Source organism: Chrysemys picta, chromosome 2, assembly GCF_011386835.1.
Source record: "Chrysemys picta bellii isolate R12L10 chromosome 2, ASM1138683v2, whole genome shotgun sequence".
NCBI classification, from domain to species: Eukaryota; Metazoa; Chordata; order Testudines; family Emydidae; genus Chrysemys; species Chrysemys picta.
This window is the reverse complement of record NC_088792.1, coordinates 151,646,860-151,666,826: the sequence shown is the minus strand read 5'-3', so window position 1 is coordinate 151,666,826 and position 19,967 is coordinate 151,646,860. Positions and strand designations below refer to the sequence as shown.

The window sequence follows — 19,967 nt, the reverse complement described above, 5'->3', positions numbered from 1 at the left end:
TAAGAAAAAGTGATGTCACACACCAATTTAAAAGTGTATAAGGATTCAGAAGAGGGATTTCAAAGGTGCAATCAGTTACTGACTTAATTGCAAGTCAGTCATAGAATAATAGAACCATAGAGTTAGAAGGGACCACAAGGGTCATCTAGTCTAACGCCCTGCCAAGATGCAGGGTTTGTTGTATCTAAACCATCCAAGACAGATGGCTACCCAGCCTCTTTTTGAAAACCTCCAATGAAAGAGCTTCCATGACTTCCCTAGGCAGTTTGTTCCCTTGTCCTACTGTTCTTACAGTTAGGAAGTTTTTCCTGAGTTTTAATCTAAATCTGCTCTGCTGTAGTTTGAACCCATTGCCTCTTGTTTTGCCCTCTGTGGCAAGAGAGAACAACTTTTTTATGGTGGCCTTTAAAGTATTTGAAGATTGCTATTATGTCCACCCATAATCTCCTCTTTTCCAAACTAAACATGCCTAGTTCCTTCAGCCTTTGCTCATATGGCTTGCGTTCCATCCCTTTGATCATCTTTGTTGCTCGCCTCTGGATCCTTTCCAGTTTCTCTACATCCTTTCTATACATTGGTGACTAAAATTGGACACAGCTGAGGCCTAACGAAGTGCCGAGTTGAGTGGTACTATCATCTCCCATGACTTGCATGCTATACCTCTGTGAATGCAACCCAACATTTCATTTGCTTTTTTCAATAGCACCGCATTGCTGACTCATGTAGCGATTGTGATCCACCACTACTCCAAGATCCTTCCCAGCAGTGCCGCTGCTGAGCCAGTTATCCCCCAGTCTGTATTTGTGCATTTTGGTTCAAACAATGCAAACAAAAAAATGTAGCCTCAGTTCCCGATTGCAGGCAGTAACCGTTTTATTAGCCATATGGGAGGAATAAAGGTTTATCCAGATTTACTGTTTCCTCTATGATTGCTGTTTGCACATTGAAGAGTCTTTAAACTTCTCACTTAGCTGCATATTATGACAGTGATGGCCCTCTCATTTTGCTTGCTGAATTCCAGCACATCCCATGACAGCAGGGGGGTCAAACTGAAAGCAGGTGTGACAGCAGGGTGTGCAAGTGGGTGGACAAAGGAGTTGGAACAGAGCTAAGGTTAATGAGCCTCAAAATATTCAGAAAAATGATTGGAAATCCTACTCAAATATGCTCCCTAGGTGAAATTTACCCCTGTGCCCAGGGCCAGCACAAATTTGCACCACCTAAGTCCTCAAAATAGAACTTCAGTGGTGCATAGGTCTTGTACTGGCTCTCTGCACAGGGGGGAATTGCACCCCATATGTATTCAGAGTCAGAGCTGGCTACTTCACTGACAGAAATAAGTGTCTTTTTTCCCTTCATTTAGGCCTGTTCTACACTTGGGGGGGGGGGGGAGGGAGGGATCGACCTAAGATACGCAACTTCAGCGTAGTTGAAGTCAACGTATCTTAGGTTGACTTACCTCGCGTCCTCGCAGCGCGGGGTCGACTGCTGCCGCCCCCCCATCGACTCCGCTTCCGCCTCTCACCACGGTGTAGTACAGGAGTCGACGGCAGAACGATCAGGGATCTATTTATCGTGTCTATACTAGACACAATAAATCGATCCCAGATAGATCGATCACTACCCGCCAATCCAGCAGGTAATGTAGATGTACCCTTAGTCCTGCAGAGCCAGTACAGCAACAACAGAAGGAACTGTTTTTTATTTTTTTTTTTTCAAAACTTTTTCTTACAGGTCAGGTTTTTAACTTGTTTGTTGGTTTGTTTTTTACATTTTTGTTGCTCTCCTCTGGACTCTCTCCAATTTTTTCCACATCTTTCTTAAAGTGTGGCACCCAGAACCAGACCCTGTACTCCAGCTGATTCCTCACAGTGCCTAGTAGAAAGAGACAATTACTTCCCATCTCTTACATACAACACTCCTGTTAATACAAAAAAAGAACAGGAGTACTTGTGGGATTTGAGCATAAGCTTTCGTGGCTACAGCCCACTTCATCGGATGCATAGAATGGAACACATAGTGAGGAGATATATATACACATACAGAGAACATGAAAAGGTGGGAGTTGTTCTACCAACTCTAAGAGGCTAATTAATTAAGAGAAAAAACTTTTGTAGTGATAATCAAGATAGCCCATTACAGACAGTTTGACAAGAGGTGTGAGAATACTTAACATGGGGAAATAGATTCAATGTGTGTAATGGCTCAGCCATTCCCAGTCTCTATTCAAGCCTAAATTGATAGTATCTAATTTGCATATTAATTCAAGTTCAGCAGTTTCTGGTTAATACAGCCTGGAGTGACATCAACCTTTTCACAACTACATCACACTGTTGACTCGTATTCAATTTGTGATCCACTGTAACCCCCAAGTCCTATTCAGCAGTACTGCCCCTTAGCCAGTTATTCCCCATTTTGTAGTTGTGCATTTGATTTTTCCTTCCTAGAGGTAGTACTTTGCATTTGTCTTTATTGACTTTCATCTTGTTGATTTCAGTCCAATTCTCCAATTTGTCAAGGTCCTTTTGAATTCTAATCCTGTCCTCCAAAGTGCTTGCAACCCCTACCAGCTTGGCAAATTTTATAAACGTACTCTCCACTCCATTATCCAAGTAATTGAAAATATTGAATAGTGACAGACCCCTATGGAACCCCACTAAATACATCCCTCCAATCTGACAGCGAACCATTGATAACTGCTTTATGAGTGCAGTCTTTCAACCAGTTTTGCATCTACCTCAGAGTAATTTCATCTAGACCATATTTCCCTAGTTTGCTTATGAGAATGTCACATGGGACTGTGTCAAAAGCCTTACTAAAATCAAGATACATCACATCTACAACTTCCCCCAATCCACTAAGCCAGTGGCCCTGTCAAAGAAGAACCACTAACCTAAACCTAAAGAAGCAGCTGCAGACAGAGGTGTCAGGCATACATACTTCACAAGAAGTTACCTGCACAGTCATTGATGGCTCTGCAGTTCTTTGGATAATACATTGGCTAGTACATAGTATCGTCAAGGAATCTGTGACCAATTTCAGAGTCTCATTGAACACCTGCTAGCAGCAGGTGGTATATACCTTGTCTTTGAGGGGTACAAAAACTTCAGCACAAAGAGTGTCACAAGACAGAATTACAGGAACAAGCAAAGTGCATCAGTTGCGTACAAATACACAGAAATTTGTTAGGTTAGGTTGTTTTGCCATGGTTTGCTCTTAGCAAATACATGTTGGCTATTACTTATAACCCTGTTATACTCTAGGTGCTTACAAATTGGGCTTGCTTCATCAGCTATGAATGCAGAAAAAATTGCTTGAGCCCTGGCACCTCTTTCATTACAAATTAAGCACTACGTGGACCCCATCTCTTCCAGCAGACCTCCTTCCCAAAACAGCATCCCATGGTTCAGGAAGCCAAAGCCCTCCCATCAACACCATCTTGCAGCCGTGTGTCCCTGCTTGGACCCTTACCCTCAACTGGGTAAGCCACCTGCACCCCCAACCCTTTCATGCTCACTCCCAGAGCCTTGTAGTCACAGCTGATTGGCTCAGGGTCATAGCAGGCAGTATCATCAGTGCCCATGTGGATGTGTAGCATGGAGTAGTGGCTAGAGGGATGGATGAACCTCAGCAACCTTTCTGTAATGTCTCAGCCATGGGCTCCAGGTAAGCACACATCTCCCAGGATGTCAGGTCAGCAGATGGATGCCTCTGACCACCTCAGAAGGGAGTCCCTGACCACCAGCACCCTACATTGCCTCCTGTTGGGTGTGGTGGTCATGATCTTCCAGCCTTGGGGCCAGGTGGCAGTTCCTACTCAGCCACTGGGGTCTGCTCCTGTCCTCTTGTTGCCAGTACAACATACCAGTTCTTCACCTCAGTGGACAGGGAACCTGATGGTGGGGGGCAGCACTGTCTAGTGCTCAAGTGAGCCAGCAGCCAGTTTCCTCCCCATAGAGCAACCGATTCTCCTGTCTCCTCTGGTGCCACTGTAGTCCATCTGTGGTTAGCTAGCATCCTCTATCCCAGATGTTTCCAGGTGCATCCTGCCAATAAAATCCTCGCTCTCCTGGAGGCTACGCAGATGAGCCACCTCCTCCTGCAGCTCTTACCTGCTTCCAGAGGGACTCCACCAACAGACACCTTTCTCACAAGATGGTTCCCCCAGCCTGGCTTTCATTGGTGGGGGCATGCAGGTTGCATTCCCAGCAAGTCGAAACAAGGACCTGGGCAGAAACCTCTAGAGTCAGGAAGCCTGTCTGGCCAGGACCCCCACAGGTGCAGTCAGAGGAAGAGCTAGCAGTGATATTGGCAATGTGCCATTTTCCTCCCATTGCGGGTTCTTCCTTGTAGAATATCTGGAAGTTAAGTGAGGGGAGGGGAAACCTACCTCCCTGCCTTCCTCCACTGGTGAACTAGGCTGGCTCTTTGCAAACTGACTGCTGAAGACCTAGATTGCACACTTCTGTATAAAGTCCCCTAGCCTGCAAGCAGGCCCAGGAAAACCCATGAGAATTTTAACACTGTTTTCAACACATCAGAATTAGAATCCAAATTATTGTCACATGCAATCATTGCCACCTCACCTCTTTTCCAGACCAATAAACCGAAACACTGATCTGAGTTCAGAGCCTGGAGACTCCCTGCTACAAACCTGTAGCCGTGCTGAAAACTGTCCATTGACGCCACATATTTATCCCCTACTCTTTCCTTTCGTCTCAGCCAGTTTCTAGTTCATGGTGGTAGTTTACTTCTCACCCTCTGATGTCATTTCCTTAATAGTTGTTTCTGAAGGACTTTGTCAAAGACTTTTTAAAAAGACCAAATAAACTGTATTAACTAGTGAGTAAAGGAGAACCAGGGTTTTCTTAGCTCACGTAATAGATTAAAAAGGCATGATTTTTCTAGGCAGGAGCCATCCTGGCTTGTCCTTTCCTAGCTCGGTGTTTATAATTCTGTCTGTAATTATCATTTCAACTGGTATTGAATTCCGTCACTGGAAGAATTTGAAACTGGAATCTGGGAAACGACCCTGCAGATAGCAAGCGCTACTGTGCTCCCAGTTGCATAGAAATGAAATGCTGCACAGCACCAGACTTGTGCAGCAGGTTCTTACCAAAAATCTAAAGGGAGGTAGCTGTGTAGCCCTTGCAATGCTTCTGCCCAATCCTATGTAGTGCTGAGTGGTCTCAATTCCCTTAAATTTGGCAGCGGTTAAGAATGCACTCATTCCCTTTCAGGAGCAGGCCCCCTATCTGCTGTAACAATTAGCTCCGAGCCTTGCTGTAACGCTGTGGCACTGGAAGATATTTTCCAAGGGAGATGATAATCAGCCTGATTTTTTCAGAGCACCTGCAGCTTCTGTTAACTTATACTAGAAATTTGACACCTCTGAAAAAAACAGACAAAATACACCTCTACCCCGATATAACGCGACCTGATATAACAAGAATTTGGATATAACACTGTAAAGCAGTGCTCCGAGGGGGCGGGGCTGCGCACTCCAGTGGATCAAAGCAAGTTTGATATAACGCGGTAAGATTTTTTGGCTCCCGAGGACAGCGTTATATCGAGATAGAGGTGTATTTGCAAGTAAAAGAATTTTTTTAAAGCGACTTGTACAATCCAGTTTCAGATTCTGTATACCTAAATTCTATTATGTGTGAATTTTACATAAACATCTTAGCTTGTAAAATGTTTGCTGATTGATTGGTGCATAGGGTTTGTTCATTCTTTAGAAGGCAATTTCGCATCCTCTGGCAAGTGTGTTATAGAAATTATTTACAGAGGGCACATTTTGAAATAGATTGAACAGCTTTTTGTAAAGCAATGTTCTTGTGAATAACTTGATGGCTAATACGCCAAGCATCCTTTAGATTACATATCCAAGTTAAATAATAAATTTGTTAGTCTCTAAGATGCCACAAGTACTCCTATATCCAAGTTACTGACAGAGATGAATCACTCCACTTGGGGAATATAAACCATATTCAATTCTGTATGTATTTATTTCCCCCCCTGCCTCTACTGAAAATAAGTTGATTTCAAGTGTGTTTTCCTCAGCCCCTGCTTTGCTAAGACTACATAGCTGTCACTGGTTGTGTCGATCTTATAGGGTATGTGGAATTCCGGTAAATGTTTTCACCCTTGATGCATGGGCTATCTTTAGGTTTGCGGTTTGAATGGGAAGCATTTGTCCTAGCCCTTACTGGAATGAGATACTTAATTTAACCCACACTATAAGCTCTTGTCTTGAAACACTAAACAACACTCAAAATTGATTCCTCAAGCACACAGGTCTGGAGTGAAATACCTGGCTAAAGTAGTTGAATGTTTTCATCCACCCACCATTTCATCTAATTACTGATGTTAGATCCAAGAGCAAGATAACAAGTGATTTTACAGCGTTATCCATGTTTCTCGACCGAAGGAAAAAAAGAAACAGAGGCTACCCTGAATCCACATTCCAAAGAACAATAACTCATGTGAGATTTGGCATCAACAAACTAATCAGATAATTCACTGCCCTCAGCATCTTATTCTGTAATACTGCGGCCTTTACTATATTTGCCTATTGTCATTGCAGATTTCCTTGATCAGTATCTCTTTTTCCCTCAACTCATACGTTATCTTTGAACTGCCTGAGCCCAATTCTTGTGAGATGCAGCACCTAAGAACATACATACTGATGCCACATGCACTAGATTTTCTGTACATTAAATTTAATTTGTTATTTAGCAAGCTACAAGGTACAATTTTCAACAGCACCTTAAGAGCCCAAGAGCCTTTTTGGAAAGTGATTTAGGTACTTGAGAGCCTAAGGTTATGTCTACACTAACACTTTTGTCTGTATAAATTATGTTGCTCAGGACAGGGTGTGAAAAAACACACCCCTGAGCGACATAAGTTACCCTGACAGAAGCGCCGGAGTGGACAGCATTAAGTCAGCAGGAGATGCTCTCCTGCTGACATAGCTACCACCACTCATTGGGAGTGGTTTAATTGCATCAATGGGAGAGAGCTCTCCTGTCGGCATAGACAGGCTACACAAGAGATCTTACAGCGGCACAGAACAGTGGCAGATTTAGAGTTAGTGGGGCCCTGTGCGCAGCTTTGTTTCCCCCCCCCTCCCCACCCAGGACCCAGCCAAGAAAAAGAACATTCTCTTTTATCTTCTCCCCCCCCCCCTATTTTTCATTCTTTTTTTCTTCATCCTCCTCCTATATTATAAGTAATGGGAAGTAATAGAAAATAAAGCGAGGTACCTTGATTAGGGCAGAGAATTGAGGTGCAGGAGCGAGTGCGGGCTCTGGAAGGAAGTTTGGGTGCAGGGTGTGGGCTCTGGGCTGGGGCAGGGGGTTGGGGTGCTGGAGGGGGCAGGGGAGCGGCGCTTACTTAGGGTTGCGCGGCTCCCAAAGCGATCAGCACACACACCCCTCCAGCAGTGGCTCCTAGGCAGGGGGAGTCCAAGGGGTCTCCACGTGCCGCTGCCTGCAGGCACCGCCCCCGCAGCTCCCATTGGCTGCAGTTCATGGCCAATGAGAACTGCGGAGTCCATGCTAGGGGTGGGGGCAGCATGCGGACACACACACACACACAGGGGCCGCAGGGACATGCCAGCTGTTTCCAGGAGCGAAGCGGCGCGGAGGGAGGGAGGCAGAGCGGGCAGGAAACCGCCTTAGCCCTGCTGATGGCAGTCTCTGCGCACCCCTTACGGGGAGGGGGCAGCAGGTCTCGGTGCACTGCTCCGTACACTGCCTCCCACTCCCACCAGGGGTGTACAGAGATGTGCCAGCTGCCAGCCACTTCCGGGAGCAGCGTGGGGCACCAGCCACAGCATGCAGGCAGCCTGCCTCTGTCTGTCTGAGCCCTGCTGTACGGCCGTCAGGGACTCGGGGGCAGGGTGTCAGATATTTGTCCTGCATTTTGGGGGGCCCGTGCCACCCCACAGTTTGTTTCATGGTAAATCCACTCCTGGCACAGATGTATCAGTACAGCTGTGCTGCTCTGAGTTCTCAAGTGTAGACATCGCCTGAGTCTCATTACAAGTCAATGGGATGCAGGCTGCTAAGTCACTTAGGAACTCTTGAAATTTAGATCCACTGTCTGAGTGCTAGATTAAGCAACTGACAAGACCCCATGATTGTTTACAGTGTTGTTGTAGCCGTGTTGGTCCCAGGATATGAAAGAGACAAGGTGGGTGAGGTGATATCTTTTATTGGACCAACTTCTGTGGGTGGCAGAGACATGCTCTTCTTCAGGATGTGAACATGAGCTCTGCGGAGCTCCAAAACTTGTCTTTCACCAACAAAAGTGGGTCCAGAAATAATTCTATAGTATTTGTGTGTGTGAAAGTCTGGAATGTTAATTCATCAGATGTTCAGCCCCAGGCCTCCGATAACCGACTTGTGTTCCATTAACTGAAAATACTCATTGGCAAGTAGTGCGGATTTTCCAGTTTTCTTTAGGAAGGTTCTCTTTACAAACTAGTTATCCTTGCAGTCAATGGGTATTTGAGAACGGTGCACTAACTGAAAAATCAAGCTACTAATAGAGCATCACATTTATAATGCTTTGTAGCCCATATGATCTCTTTCCACAGTGATGCTGTGTAGGTACAACACCCCTGAAATACAGATACTGCTGGGATGGAGGGGAACCACGAACTACATATTTGGGGAGGGAGGAATTAGAGCAAAGATCTCAGGGCAAACAAAACCCATCTACTTTTACGGAAAATGCGATGGGATCTTCATTTTCAATGCAGAGCAACTATGATCTTAAGACCGTGCTTTTCAGCCTGTGGTCCACAGACGCCAGGGGGGGCACAGACTATGGTTGTCATTACCATAGATGGATGATTTTTCAACATGTGATTCATGGACCCCTAAAGGTCCACAGACTAAGATTTCCAAAGGGGTCCACACCCTCCGTTCAAAATTTTTTAGCTGTCTGCAAATGAAAAAAGGTTGAAAACCACTGCCTTAGGATAATGTTTTCCTAATTGCAGGTGGCGTTACCATTTGGGGTTTGATTCTCCTCTTATTTCCACCAGCATAACTCCATTGAGTTCAGCAGAGTTACTTTGGATTTACTCCAGGGTAAGTGAGAGGAGAATCGGGCTCACTCTCTCAAGCCCGGCATGATAAAGAGATTAAACTTGTCAATGACTTCCCGTCCCCTCGTCATTAAAAACAAGCTAACAAATCTTAAACTACATTTCACAAGCTGTAGATGAATGAGTAATGACATCACTGTCAACTGCCTTCAGAAATTTCCATTAACAGTTTGCATTTCACTTTTCAAGTCAGTCTAATTCTAACACGTTAGCCAACATGCCCTCAGCAAAAAAATTATCTTACTCGATCTCATTTCTAATTACTGCAGAACATGCAGATGAGGAAAAAGAACAGAAAGAGGGAAATCTTAGAACATCACTCTCTATATATTTTGAATTTTAGATACCGAGTGTCAGCAAAGAACCACGACATTTTCTAGGAGGTACCAACAAATAAAATGCATCATCCTTTTAGAAAGGAGTAAACTGAGGCAGAGAAAGGCTCTGATTTGCCCTCAGTCACAGAGCAAGTCAGTGAAAAGATCTGCTACAGAGTAGCAAAACCCAATTCAGCCCCAAAAGTCCTAACCTCTAGTCCTTTTCTTTGACCACTAGATCACAATTCATCCCTCCACTGACCTGTGTTTAAACCCCAAGTGCCAGTCTGGACATTTGCTTCCTTGCCTCAGCACCACATTGGCTGGTTGCTGAATTTGTGTTCTGAGAACAAAATGTAAGCGAGATGCTGGTATGTGCTGGCAAGCCACAGAGAAAACAGGTGTATCCATCACTCACTATAAGCTGTACAAATCACAGGACAAACAGAACAGTGATAGATAATAGCATTTTCCATCCCCAACTTTGTAATAAAAGTAACATTATTTCAACAACCCAGTTGCCTTCAGTCAACACATTTGTACCCTGCTCTAAAATTTGCACAAGTCTGTCTCAGAACAATATAAAGCAGGAAATATTGAACAGAACCTTTTCCAGACAGAGGGTTAAATGCTGGAGGTCTTTACACAGGCTATCTCCCACAGGAAAATGGTTAAGACCTATCGTATCTGGCCCATAGATATCTCATCCATGTTCAACTATAAATATATCTCATGTAATTGGATTTTACCATGCTGTTTTAAATATAGATTTTAGTCTAAAATGAGGAAATCAGGAAAATTAATTTAGACAGTGAGTGAAATTGTAGAGGGCAAGACTATAGATTTCCTCTGATTAAAAAAAAAAAAAGAAAATAGCCACAGGCATCTCTGGGGCACAATTAAAACAGACCCTTTTCATTAAGCTAACAGCATTTTCCTGAAGAGAATTATCGGCCGGGGTGGGGGAGGGAGGTATCTCTTATCTCGAGTGCTCTTTTTAAAAACGGGCCGTTATCTCTCTTGCAATATTTGGGCGGGGGGAGGGGAGAAAGAGATCAACAGAATGCTAATGCTGCAGAAGGAACTCCAGCCGTGATTCTCGACTGGGGTACCTGTACCCCTGGGCGTACACAGAGGTCTTCCATCAACTCATCTAGATATTTGCCTAGTTTTACAACAGGCTACAGAAAATGCACTAGGGAAATCAGTACAAAAGTAAAATGTCATACAATGACTTGTTTATACTGCTCTATATACTATGCATTGAAATGTAAGTACAATATTTATATTCCAGTTGATTTATTTTATAATTATATGGTAACAGTCAGCAATTTTTCAATAACACTGTGGCTGTCACACTTTCGTATTTTTAGCTCTGATTTTGTAAGCAAGTCGTTTTTAAGTGAGGTGAAAGGTGGGGTACACAAGACAAATCAGACTCCTGAAAGGTTGAGAGCTACTGAACTACAGAACTTTATCATATAAAGTGTGAGAGCCCCAAACGCTAGGGAACTGAATAATAAATACTCTTATTTTTTTCATGTCCCATGGGCCAGCTCTTTTGCATACCCTGATGTCCCCCCTCTCCCAGATCCATCCAGAGCCTCAAAACTGGATTGCTGCAGAATTATAGCCAGGCAGGTTGGAGTGGGGTCTTTATAGTCTAGTGCCTGCAACCTTATGTTTTATGACCTGTTGACTAAGGAGGAGCAAGGACCAGATTAAAAAAAATCCACCCATGCTCTGAAAACAGATGTGGTGGTGACTGTTGCCTGTAGTTGGGAACCCTACCAGTGCAACTCTTGGGCCCGTTCCTACCACCACCCCACTCACGCAGCCCTTCTGGCTCATGCTCCCAACTGTCCTCACCTGTCCACGGCGATGGCCGTCATGGAGTAGATGCTGGCAAACACGGCGGCGATGGGGAAGAAGTTGTGGAACTTGCAGTAGACCAGCCCATAGTACCACTCGTTGTGGATGGCATAGGTGAAATTGACGACGGTGTTAAAGGCGGCCATGGAGGCTTCTGCAAAAGCCAGGTTCACCAGGAAATAATTGGTCACCGTCCTCATCCTCTTGTGGGCTAGGATGATCCACATCACAACGATATTCCCCACCACCGCCACGATCACAATGAGAGAGTAGGCGACAGCCCAGAGGGTGATCTGCCAAGCGGGCTGCGCGAACTGGTTGGCATCGGATTCATTGGCAGACCTGTTGTGGGACAACAGATAGTCTATGTTCTCCTCCACATACAAGTCATCATCCATCTTCCCCTCTCTCCTCCGCTCCAAGAAAATGCGGTGTGTGGGGGAGAGTCCTCCTCGGCCAGCAGTGCTAGAGCCAGGTGGCAACTGGTCATGAAGGTTTGGGTTAGGTGGGGCGAGGGGGAGTCGTCTACAGCTGTGGCACATCTGTAATTGTGAGGCACATCTGTGAATTCTGTCTCTGGAGCCTGCCTCCGTGGCTCGATTGTTCTTCAAAGGAACCCGGACAGCTATATCAGTCACTGCTCAAGCTACAGCTATGTGCAGGGAGAGGTGGTGGAGTTGTTTCTCCCCCCCCAGCCTTTCGGGGAGAAAGTAAAGCCACCCCGGTGTAAACTTCTCTGCACCGATCACAGCCCGCGCAGCAGCTGTCAGCCCAAGGTGACTCCAGGCGCAGATCGGGAGATCTCCTCGCTTCTCATCCCCTCGCCCTCCGAGTCCCAGCGCCGGGCTGGGCTTGAGAGGGGTTTTATATAGGCACCGCTGACACGTCAGGGGAGCTGGGCAGAGCCGGCGCTCAGAACCCTCCCTCCCAGCTGCGGCGCAGCAGCTGGGCAGATGTGGCCGCGCGGGCATCACCTCTGGGGGGGACCTTCCCCGCAGCCAGCCAGGCAAGGGGAAAAGCTCGCTCGACCCGGATCCTGCTGGAGGCGTCAGGATCTGGGGACCCGGGACCCGAGTATGGCTGAATCGGGGTGCCGCGGAGCCGGTTCTTGCAGCGCTTGGACTGGGTGGTTGCGATGCAGTTTGGAGGCAGCTGGCTTCGGGAGGCTGAAATCGGTTCCTTCATCCGGATAATCCTTGGAGGAAGAGACCGGGTTCAGCCTCGTGCTGCAGCAGCTGGGCAGAGGTGGCTGTTGGTGCCTAAATCTGGTCCCTGCCCGTGCCACCCTCTCCGGGGTAGCAGTAGTCAGCGGTGCAACAGCTGGCCAGATGTGACCGCCATGGCAGCCCTGGCGGGCGGGACCCTCCCAGGTTGATTTCGTGGCTGGGGGGACAGAAGCGGAGGCTGCCGCTCTGGAATTGGCAGTGTCTGGGCTGGAGGTGCCTGAGCCTGCCTAACAGGGAAATAACCGCCCCCCCTCCCCCCAATACAGACAACAGGCAGCTTTTCCGCCTTGTTCTCCTGCTGACACTTCTCGGAGCTGACTTTTCCCAGCTCAGTTTGGAAAATGCCATTGCAAGGGGCCAATAATGGACACATGCGGCTTGGGGGTGGGAGGAAGTGGAGGGAGAGATTCCCTGTGCCCTGGGGGGCGAGGGAGACGTGCACATACATCGGTTGTTCTGTGCACAGTGTGTATGGGGAGGGGAGCTTCCTGCATTCATCTCTGTGCAGGCTGGATGGGAGGTTTGCAGGCTATGCAGGGAGTGAGCTTTGTGCATCAATCTGCCCCCAAAGGAGGGGTCTGGGTAGGGCACATGGTGTCCCTCTCTGGTGGCTGCCTGGGCAAGTGCCTCTCTTTGCACTGTGTGCAGCGGAGATAGGCTGTGCACCTGGATATTTCAGCAGCATGCTGGTCTCAGTCATAGAATCATAGAATATCAGGGTTGGAAGGGATCTTAGGAGGTCATCTAGTCCAACCCCCTGCTCAAAGCAGGACCAACCCCTAATTCAATCATCCCAGCCAGGGCTTTGTCAAGCCTGACCTTAAAAATCTCTAAGGAAGGAGATTCTACCACCTCCCTAGGGAACCCATTCCAGTGCTTCACCACCCTCCTAGTGAAAAAGTTTTTCCTAATATCCAACTTAAACCTCCCCCACTGCAACTTGAGACCGTTACTCCTTGTTCTATCATCTGGTACCACCGAGAATAGTCTAGATCCATCCTCTTTGGAACCCCCTTTCACGTAGTTGAAAGCAGCTATCAAATCCCCCCTCGTTTTTCTCTTCTGCAGACTAAATTGTCATCTGGGACTCCTTTGTGATTCTGGCAGTGGATATTTGACTCTCTGGGGAGTGGGTAGAATTCCAAGAGTGGGTGTAGCCCACATAACCTGCTGCCCAGTGGGGATTGCACATGCATCACTGCTTGATCTGTATCATTCCATAGTTCATAGAATATATCAGAGTTGGAAGGGACCTCAGGAGGTATCTAGTCCAACCCCCGCCCCTGCTCAAAGCAGGACCAATCCCCAGACAGATTTTTGCCCCAGATGCCTAAGTGGTCCCCTCAAGGATTGAGCTCACAACCCTCGGTTTAGCAGGCCAATGCTCAAACCACTGAGCTATCCCTCCCCCCTGTATGGGGGTCTTGATGCTGGGAATGGACATTGTATGTGCCCGGTGCGTAGGTGATTGGGCGTGTTGCACTTACCTGTGCAGAGCTTCTGCAAGGGTGTTGTTACTCTCCCCATCTGACAGTGGTTAATGTACACGCATCTGTGGGCTGCAACTCACACTTTAGATGCACGTACAGATTCTGCAGCTTTTCCTCATGTGCAACTGGTTTTAATGGACCAAATTTAGGCTTCTGGTGTTTTCGATAGGACCTTTGCTTGTGTTGCTTGCCCAGTGCCAGGCTACGGAGGATGTATCATAAACACCTTTCTGTTGTGCCCTCCCTCTACCTTGCCACCCACTTGGGTATATAATGTAGATTGGCTTCAGCTACGACTCTGATCCAGATTTTCCCTGAGTCTGCTGGAGTTATCTGGAGATTTGCCCTGGTATTTTACATGAGTGACCCTTTCTGTATCTGCTTTGATGCTGCCTGGTCTAGGCCACATACCTGGGTGTGATGGGGGAAGCTTGCAGCTAGACATTGCCCGTATGGGTATGGATGCTTGTTGAACTCACCAGCTGTGCCTATGGCAGCAGACGCTTATCACCCCTGCTCCAGGCCCTTGTACCAGAAGCACTGCGATGGCAAAGGATACTTAATGGGGAGCTTTTCCAACTAGTGTGAATCTGGCTCACATCATATGGTGATGTCCAGCTGTTATCATCAGACAGCTGTTTGGTGGCCTGTGTGAGATGTTCACAGTGGAGAAGTGTCCTTAGCATTGTTCCCCTCATTAGAAGCCTCAGTTTGCCATCCCTAATGTAGAGGCAGCTCAGGATCCAGGTGCACTGAGTAGGGTAGTGTGGGGTAGCTTACACTGCCTCTGATGTGCCCCCAAGTAAATAGAAGATTTGGGGGAAATTCAAGCCTGGTGTAAGCAGGTAGAATTCCACCAGGGTGGCATTTTGCTCGCTGTCTCCGGAGATGCCAAACCAGCCTATCAAGTACTGAAGTCACTAGAGAAAATAGTCAATTTTCAACAAGCCAGGCACTCTATAGAGATGTGTGTAAAATACACAGCAGCCAAGCTGCACCCAGACTGTCTTTGATGATTTCCCCAGTCTCTCAGCAATGTAGCCCAGTGGGCCAGCTTACCTGTATTATATTAATTGCTTTGTTATTCTGCTTTATTATATTTAGTAGTAATGCAAGGAACCTACAGGCTTTTATCCTGTAAAATTTGGCTTTAGTAGATAGTGTGAGGCTCTTGATGTTTATAACCTTTGGTATAGATAAACTTAAGTAACTCATAAGTTATAGGGAACTGAAAGTAGCATGGAAGAGGGGGAATTTTGTCCAGCCACCCATAGAACATAGCTGACACCATACACATCAATTTGTTGTCATCCGCAAAGGTGCGATGACAACAAATTGATGTGTATGCTAATAGGTTAACATCATACATAGACTAACCTGTAGAAAACGGACACCTTAAGGGGAGGAAATACAAATAAGGACCTCTATTAAATATGCATAGGACATGATAGCGTCAGCGTAACCTACTATAAAAGTAACATCCCAGGGGCAGCAGGAGGGTGGAGAGATGTAGACCTTGGGAGGGGCCAGAATGATGGCCTCCGGGGAAGATGAGGATGATGGCAGTGATGAGAAAGATAATGGTTAAGTATGTAAGATAATGGTTAAGTAGGTTAAGAAAGATAAGGGTGTAAATATGGACGTCCAAATGTACTTTCTGTATTGTCTCTATCTGCCTTGTTGAGCTTAAGTGTGTGTATAACTTTGCTAAATTATTAATAAATCATATATTTGTAAATATATAGAGAGAGTTCCTATGGTGTGAGTGTTGCACATGTACACATCGGGGTTCCCAAATTATATGATAATTTTACAATAATCTTACTGGGCCTGATCTTGGGACAAGAACCTGTTAATCCTCAAGTTACAATTATATATACCCAACTTTGGGTCAGGCTACAGCAATCACAGTCAGGCCTTATCTATACACAGTTTTGTAGCAATGTAACTATATCAGTTTCTAAACAGATAAGTGAAATCAGTGCAAAAATAGTGTTTAGACCAGCCCAGACAACACACACAGATCTCAGTGGGGAGGAGAATGCGATATCCATGTTTTTAAAACAAGCCCAGCTAATATATGAGTTTACATTTGTAAGGGCTGCTCTTGGATTTAACAAGCGCATTCAGCTTTGCATTAACACTAGCAGTGTATTTCTAACAGGTTGTTCTTTAAAGCTGGTAGGGAATGAAGCGATACTGAGAAACCAAGTCATTGTTAATTCATTACTGTCATGATCCATTAAAAAGCCACTGCAAATCCTCTTCTGGAAGCAATTGTAGACATGCTTTGACCAACAGAGTATAGGATGATTTAAAAATCAACACTTTTTTTTCTTCTCTTACCTTTAAATCCATCATAAAGAAGCTTCAGAGCCTGAAATAACAAAGAAATCACAACCTTCTATATAAGCTCACTATTTGTTAGTTCTTCTCAGTCTCATTTTGATCCCAATTACACCAGTGTGCATCTGGAATCACTCTAGGGGGCCTGATTCTCTTCTCACTTATGCTGGCCTTACACTGGTGTAGTGCCATTGCGTTCGATGGATTTACTCCTGGTTGACACCAGGGCAGGAGGGGAGAACCTGGCTCTATGATCTATGTTCTGATACCCTTTCTCAGAGTAATACCTCACTCCACAAATCCTGCCACTGAGTTCAGTGGGACTGACTAGTTGCCGTGTAAGGCACTCTTCCATGTGAGTGATGAGTAAGCTGGCCCTGTAGAAAAACCAGCCAGCTTATTGTCCGATTAAAGCGTGACTGTTAGAAATCTGCTGTGAGCTGACATGCAAGTTATGCTGAAGTATTGTGGGGTCAGAGTGATTGAGGTGTTTGACTACCAGGGGCGGGTCCAGGCACCAGTGCACCAAGCGTGTGCCTGGGGCGGCAAGCCGCGGGGGACAGCCTGCTGGTCGCCATGAGGGCAGCAGTCAGACTGCCTTCAACAGCATGCCTGCGGGAGATCCTCCGGTCCCGCGGCCTTGGCGGCAATTTGGCGGCGGGTACGCCGAAGGCGTGGGACCAGCGGACCTCCCGCAGGCATGCCGTCAAAGCCTGCCTCACTGCCGTGCTTGGGGCGGCAAAATACATAGGAGCCGCCCCTGTTGACTACAATCCCAGACATGATGGGTTCAAAACTTCCTCCATCTCACACAGAAGGACTGCTTCTATGGCAGCCAGTGGCGAATGGGTACCTGCTGCATGGGGTTACAGTGATCAAAGGCAGACAGATGTTGTGCTAGCTCCATCGCTCCCTTTTGCACTGTTGACTATGGAAACTGACATGTCCCAGCAATGTTGTTTATGATATTGTCATAGCCATGTTGGTCCCAGGATATTAGAGAGACAAGGTGGGTGACGTAATATCTTTTACTGGACCAACTTCTGGGGGTGAGAGAGACAAGCTTTCAAGCTTACCCAGAGCAACATAAGACCTGAGGAAGACCTTTGTGTAACTCAAAAGTTGTCTCTCTCATCCACAGAAATTGGTCCAATAAAAGATATTCCCTCACCCCCCCATGCCTTAACCATCTCAGCCCGATGACAGGAATGTGGCTTGGGGCAGACTTTGATTATGATTGCACTTAGATTTTTATGTATTGAATGTTATCTGCTCATAGTTACTAAAAATAAAAGTAGTTTTTAAAAAAGCATATTATCTGGATTCCTTTATGCCAATCTTCCCTTACAGCCTTTTCAGCACATTATCCTTGTTTTTGTCCACTAATGTGGTTGTAAACAAAACACATTGATACATCTGCATCAGAGGCAATTGCTTCCTTTTTACTGTGGTTTGTACTCTGAATTGTTATCTGTTTATGTGGAAATTCAATCGGCCATTAAGATCTATAATCCTGAGCTATTTAGAGCTTGTCTAAATGGGAAAATTTACTAGCGGAACTACACTGGCATAATTATACTGATATAGTTCTGCAGGCAGATTTGGCAAATCGTTACTCATCAAACTTGTACAGTTGAAGTCCGTGAGATGGCTGAATAGGGTCTATAATAAGTTAAGCGTGTACTTAACGTTAGACATGTGCTTTATTAGAACTTAGACTCTAATTCAGCAAAGCATCTATGTGTGAAAGGAAGTAGTGTGGTTTAATGTATAGGACACCAAACTGGGACTCAGGAGACCGATGTTTAATTCCGGGCTCTGGCTTTTTGGGTGACCCTGGGCAGGTCATGTCACTGTCCTGACCCTCCGTTTCCCCATCTGTAAAATGAGAATGATATTAAAGCCCTTTGAAATGTATAGATGAAAAGAACTTATTAATAATAATAATTGCAGTATCAGGCACTAATGTAAATCCCAGGTACATTTTGTGTCCCCAACGTGGTTTTTCAATATACTGGCTATTCCTTAGTAAGCATGATAATACGTTAGCTCAAACCTTGTTTCATTTAAGTAATTTTAAATAGTCACCTGCAGTTTAAAATATAGTGTTTAATTGTAAGACTCCTAGTTCAGATTTTACTCTGAATTCCTAACCAGAATTAGAGCTACAGTAGCAAATAGCATTTGGAGTGTATTACTGGATTAACTTTTAGCGCACAGCAATATAAGATATCTTTGCTGCCTCCAGTACTTGATCAATTTACAGAAAACAGACCCATTTGAAAGCAGCCTTTTTCTGCACAGAGATTCTTGAAGGTTTTTTACAGATTTTTCTACATGGCCGACACTGACTATTGTGTTTGTGGTTTCTATACCCCATGCATATAGAAAATATACCACTGCTCTTTAACAAGAAAGGAGTCCCTTTGAACTGTTCTCTTGTGATTTACAGCCCTGGAGACTGTTTACCCACAGAAACCCCAGAACCTGTGACCCCAAAGGAGCAGTGTATCCCAGTTTACTAGTTTTACCTTTAAACCCTCACTCCCATGCAAACCTCAGCACTTGTGAGCATTTATAATAAAACAAAAGAAGGTTTATTTAAGAAAGCATAGGGAGATTCTGCTAGAATCTAGAGAGGATGGAAACAAAAGTTTACAATACAAAACAAAATCGTGAAATGTGAACCTGGGCCTACACTTATTAATAGTCACATTTCCTGTCTAATAAAGTAGGCTTTCTCCACCAAAGTTCATTCAGTTGCAAAGCTGGTTGGCTTCACAGGAACAAGGATCCAATTTTTCATGAGCACACCTTACTTCTCAAGGTGTCTCCTCAGTGAAAGGATTCAGAATCTCTCTCCCTCCTCTGTTATACTGAAACAGTCTTTTGTTTCTAAGCATGAACAGCACAAACTCCTGTCTTGATGTAATGTTCCTTTTTTATCTTCAGGAGATATCAATTGTTTTCAATTTCCTCTGATAGATTTCCACTGAAAGTCTTGGGATTGGAAAAGGCTAAACAATTGAGTTGAGCATTGTGTTGCATCACCAACTAAACAGGACAGGGTGACAACTCTCTCCTTCCTGAATGGGACATAATTGAGACATATTCTCCCCTGGTGACTAATTTTTACTCCAAGTCCATAACGCATACTTTCAGTATAAATACATTATTCCTTAAATGTAACCCATACATACATCTCGTAATGATTATGAATCTTAACAAGTTATGAGCTTTCTGTAGATACCTTAGATGTTACTCTTTATGGATAAATATCCTGTAAGACGTGTTTGATGTAGTGAGTTTGTCAGGTCTGAGGTTAGAGGAGTTTGCAAAGAACAGGGGACCCTTTGCCTAAGAACTGTTGTGTCACACGTGGCAATATCTAATGGGAACCTCAACATTAACTCTTTCCTCCGCAATGCAAAACTAAGCTGTCATATTTGGAATACCACACAAATCTGATCTGGTCTGATGTATTTGTTCATTGTAGACAGTTTATGCTTTACAGTTGTCCTCAGAAAGCAACAGAAAGAGTCATTAAGTACTTGGGGGTTTTTAAATGATGGTAGTATACAAAAAAATGCTCTGCTCA

The 19,967-nt window shown here is 45.3% G+C and overlaps 1 protein-coding gene across 1 annotated transcript in view; it reads right to left on the bottom strand.

Annotated features, from left to right (window-relative positions):
- Window positions 1–12,147, bottom strand: part of TACR1 (tachykinin receptor 1) — a 93,131-nt gene extending 80,984 nt beyond the window's left edge. The window contains exon 1 of the mRNA XM_005312244.5: window positions 11,305–12,147. Within this exon, the coding sequence (XP_005312301.2) occupies window positions 11,305–11,849 (545 nt within the window). The 5' untranslated portion in view covers window positions 11,850–12,147. The remainder of the gene's footprint in view (window positions 1–11,304) is intronic.
- Window positions 12,148–19,967: the final 7,820 nt, after the last annotated feature.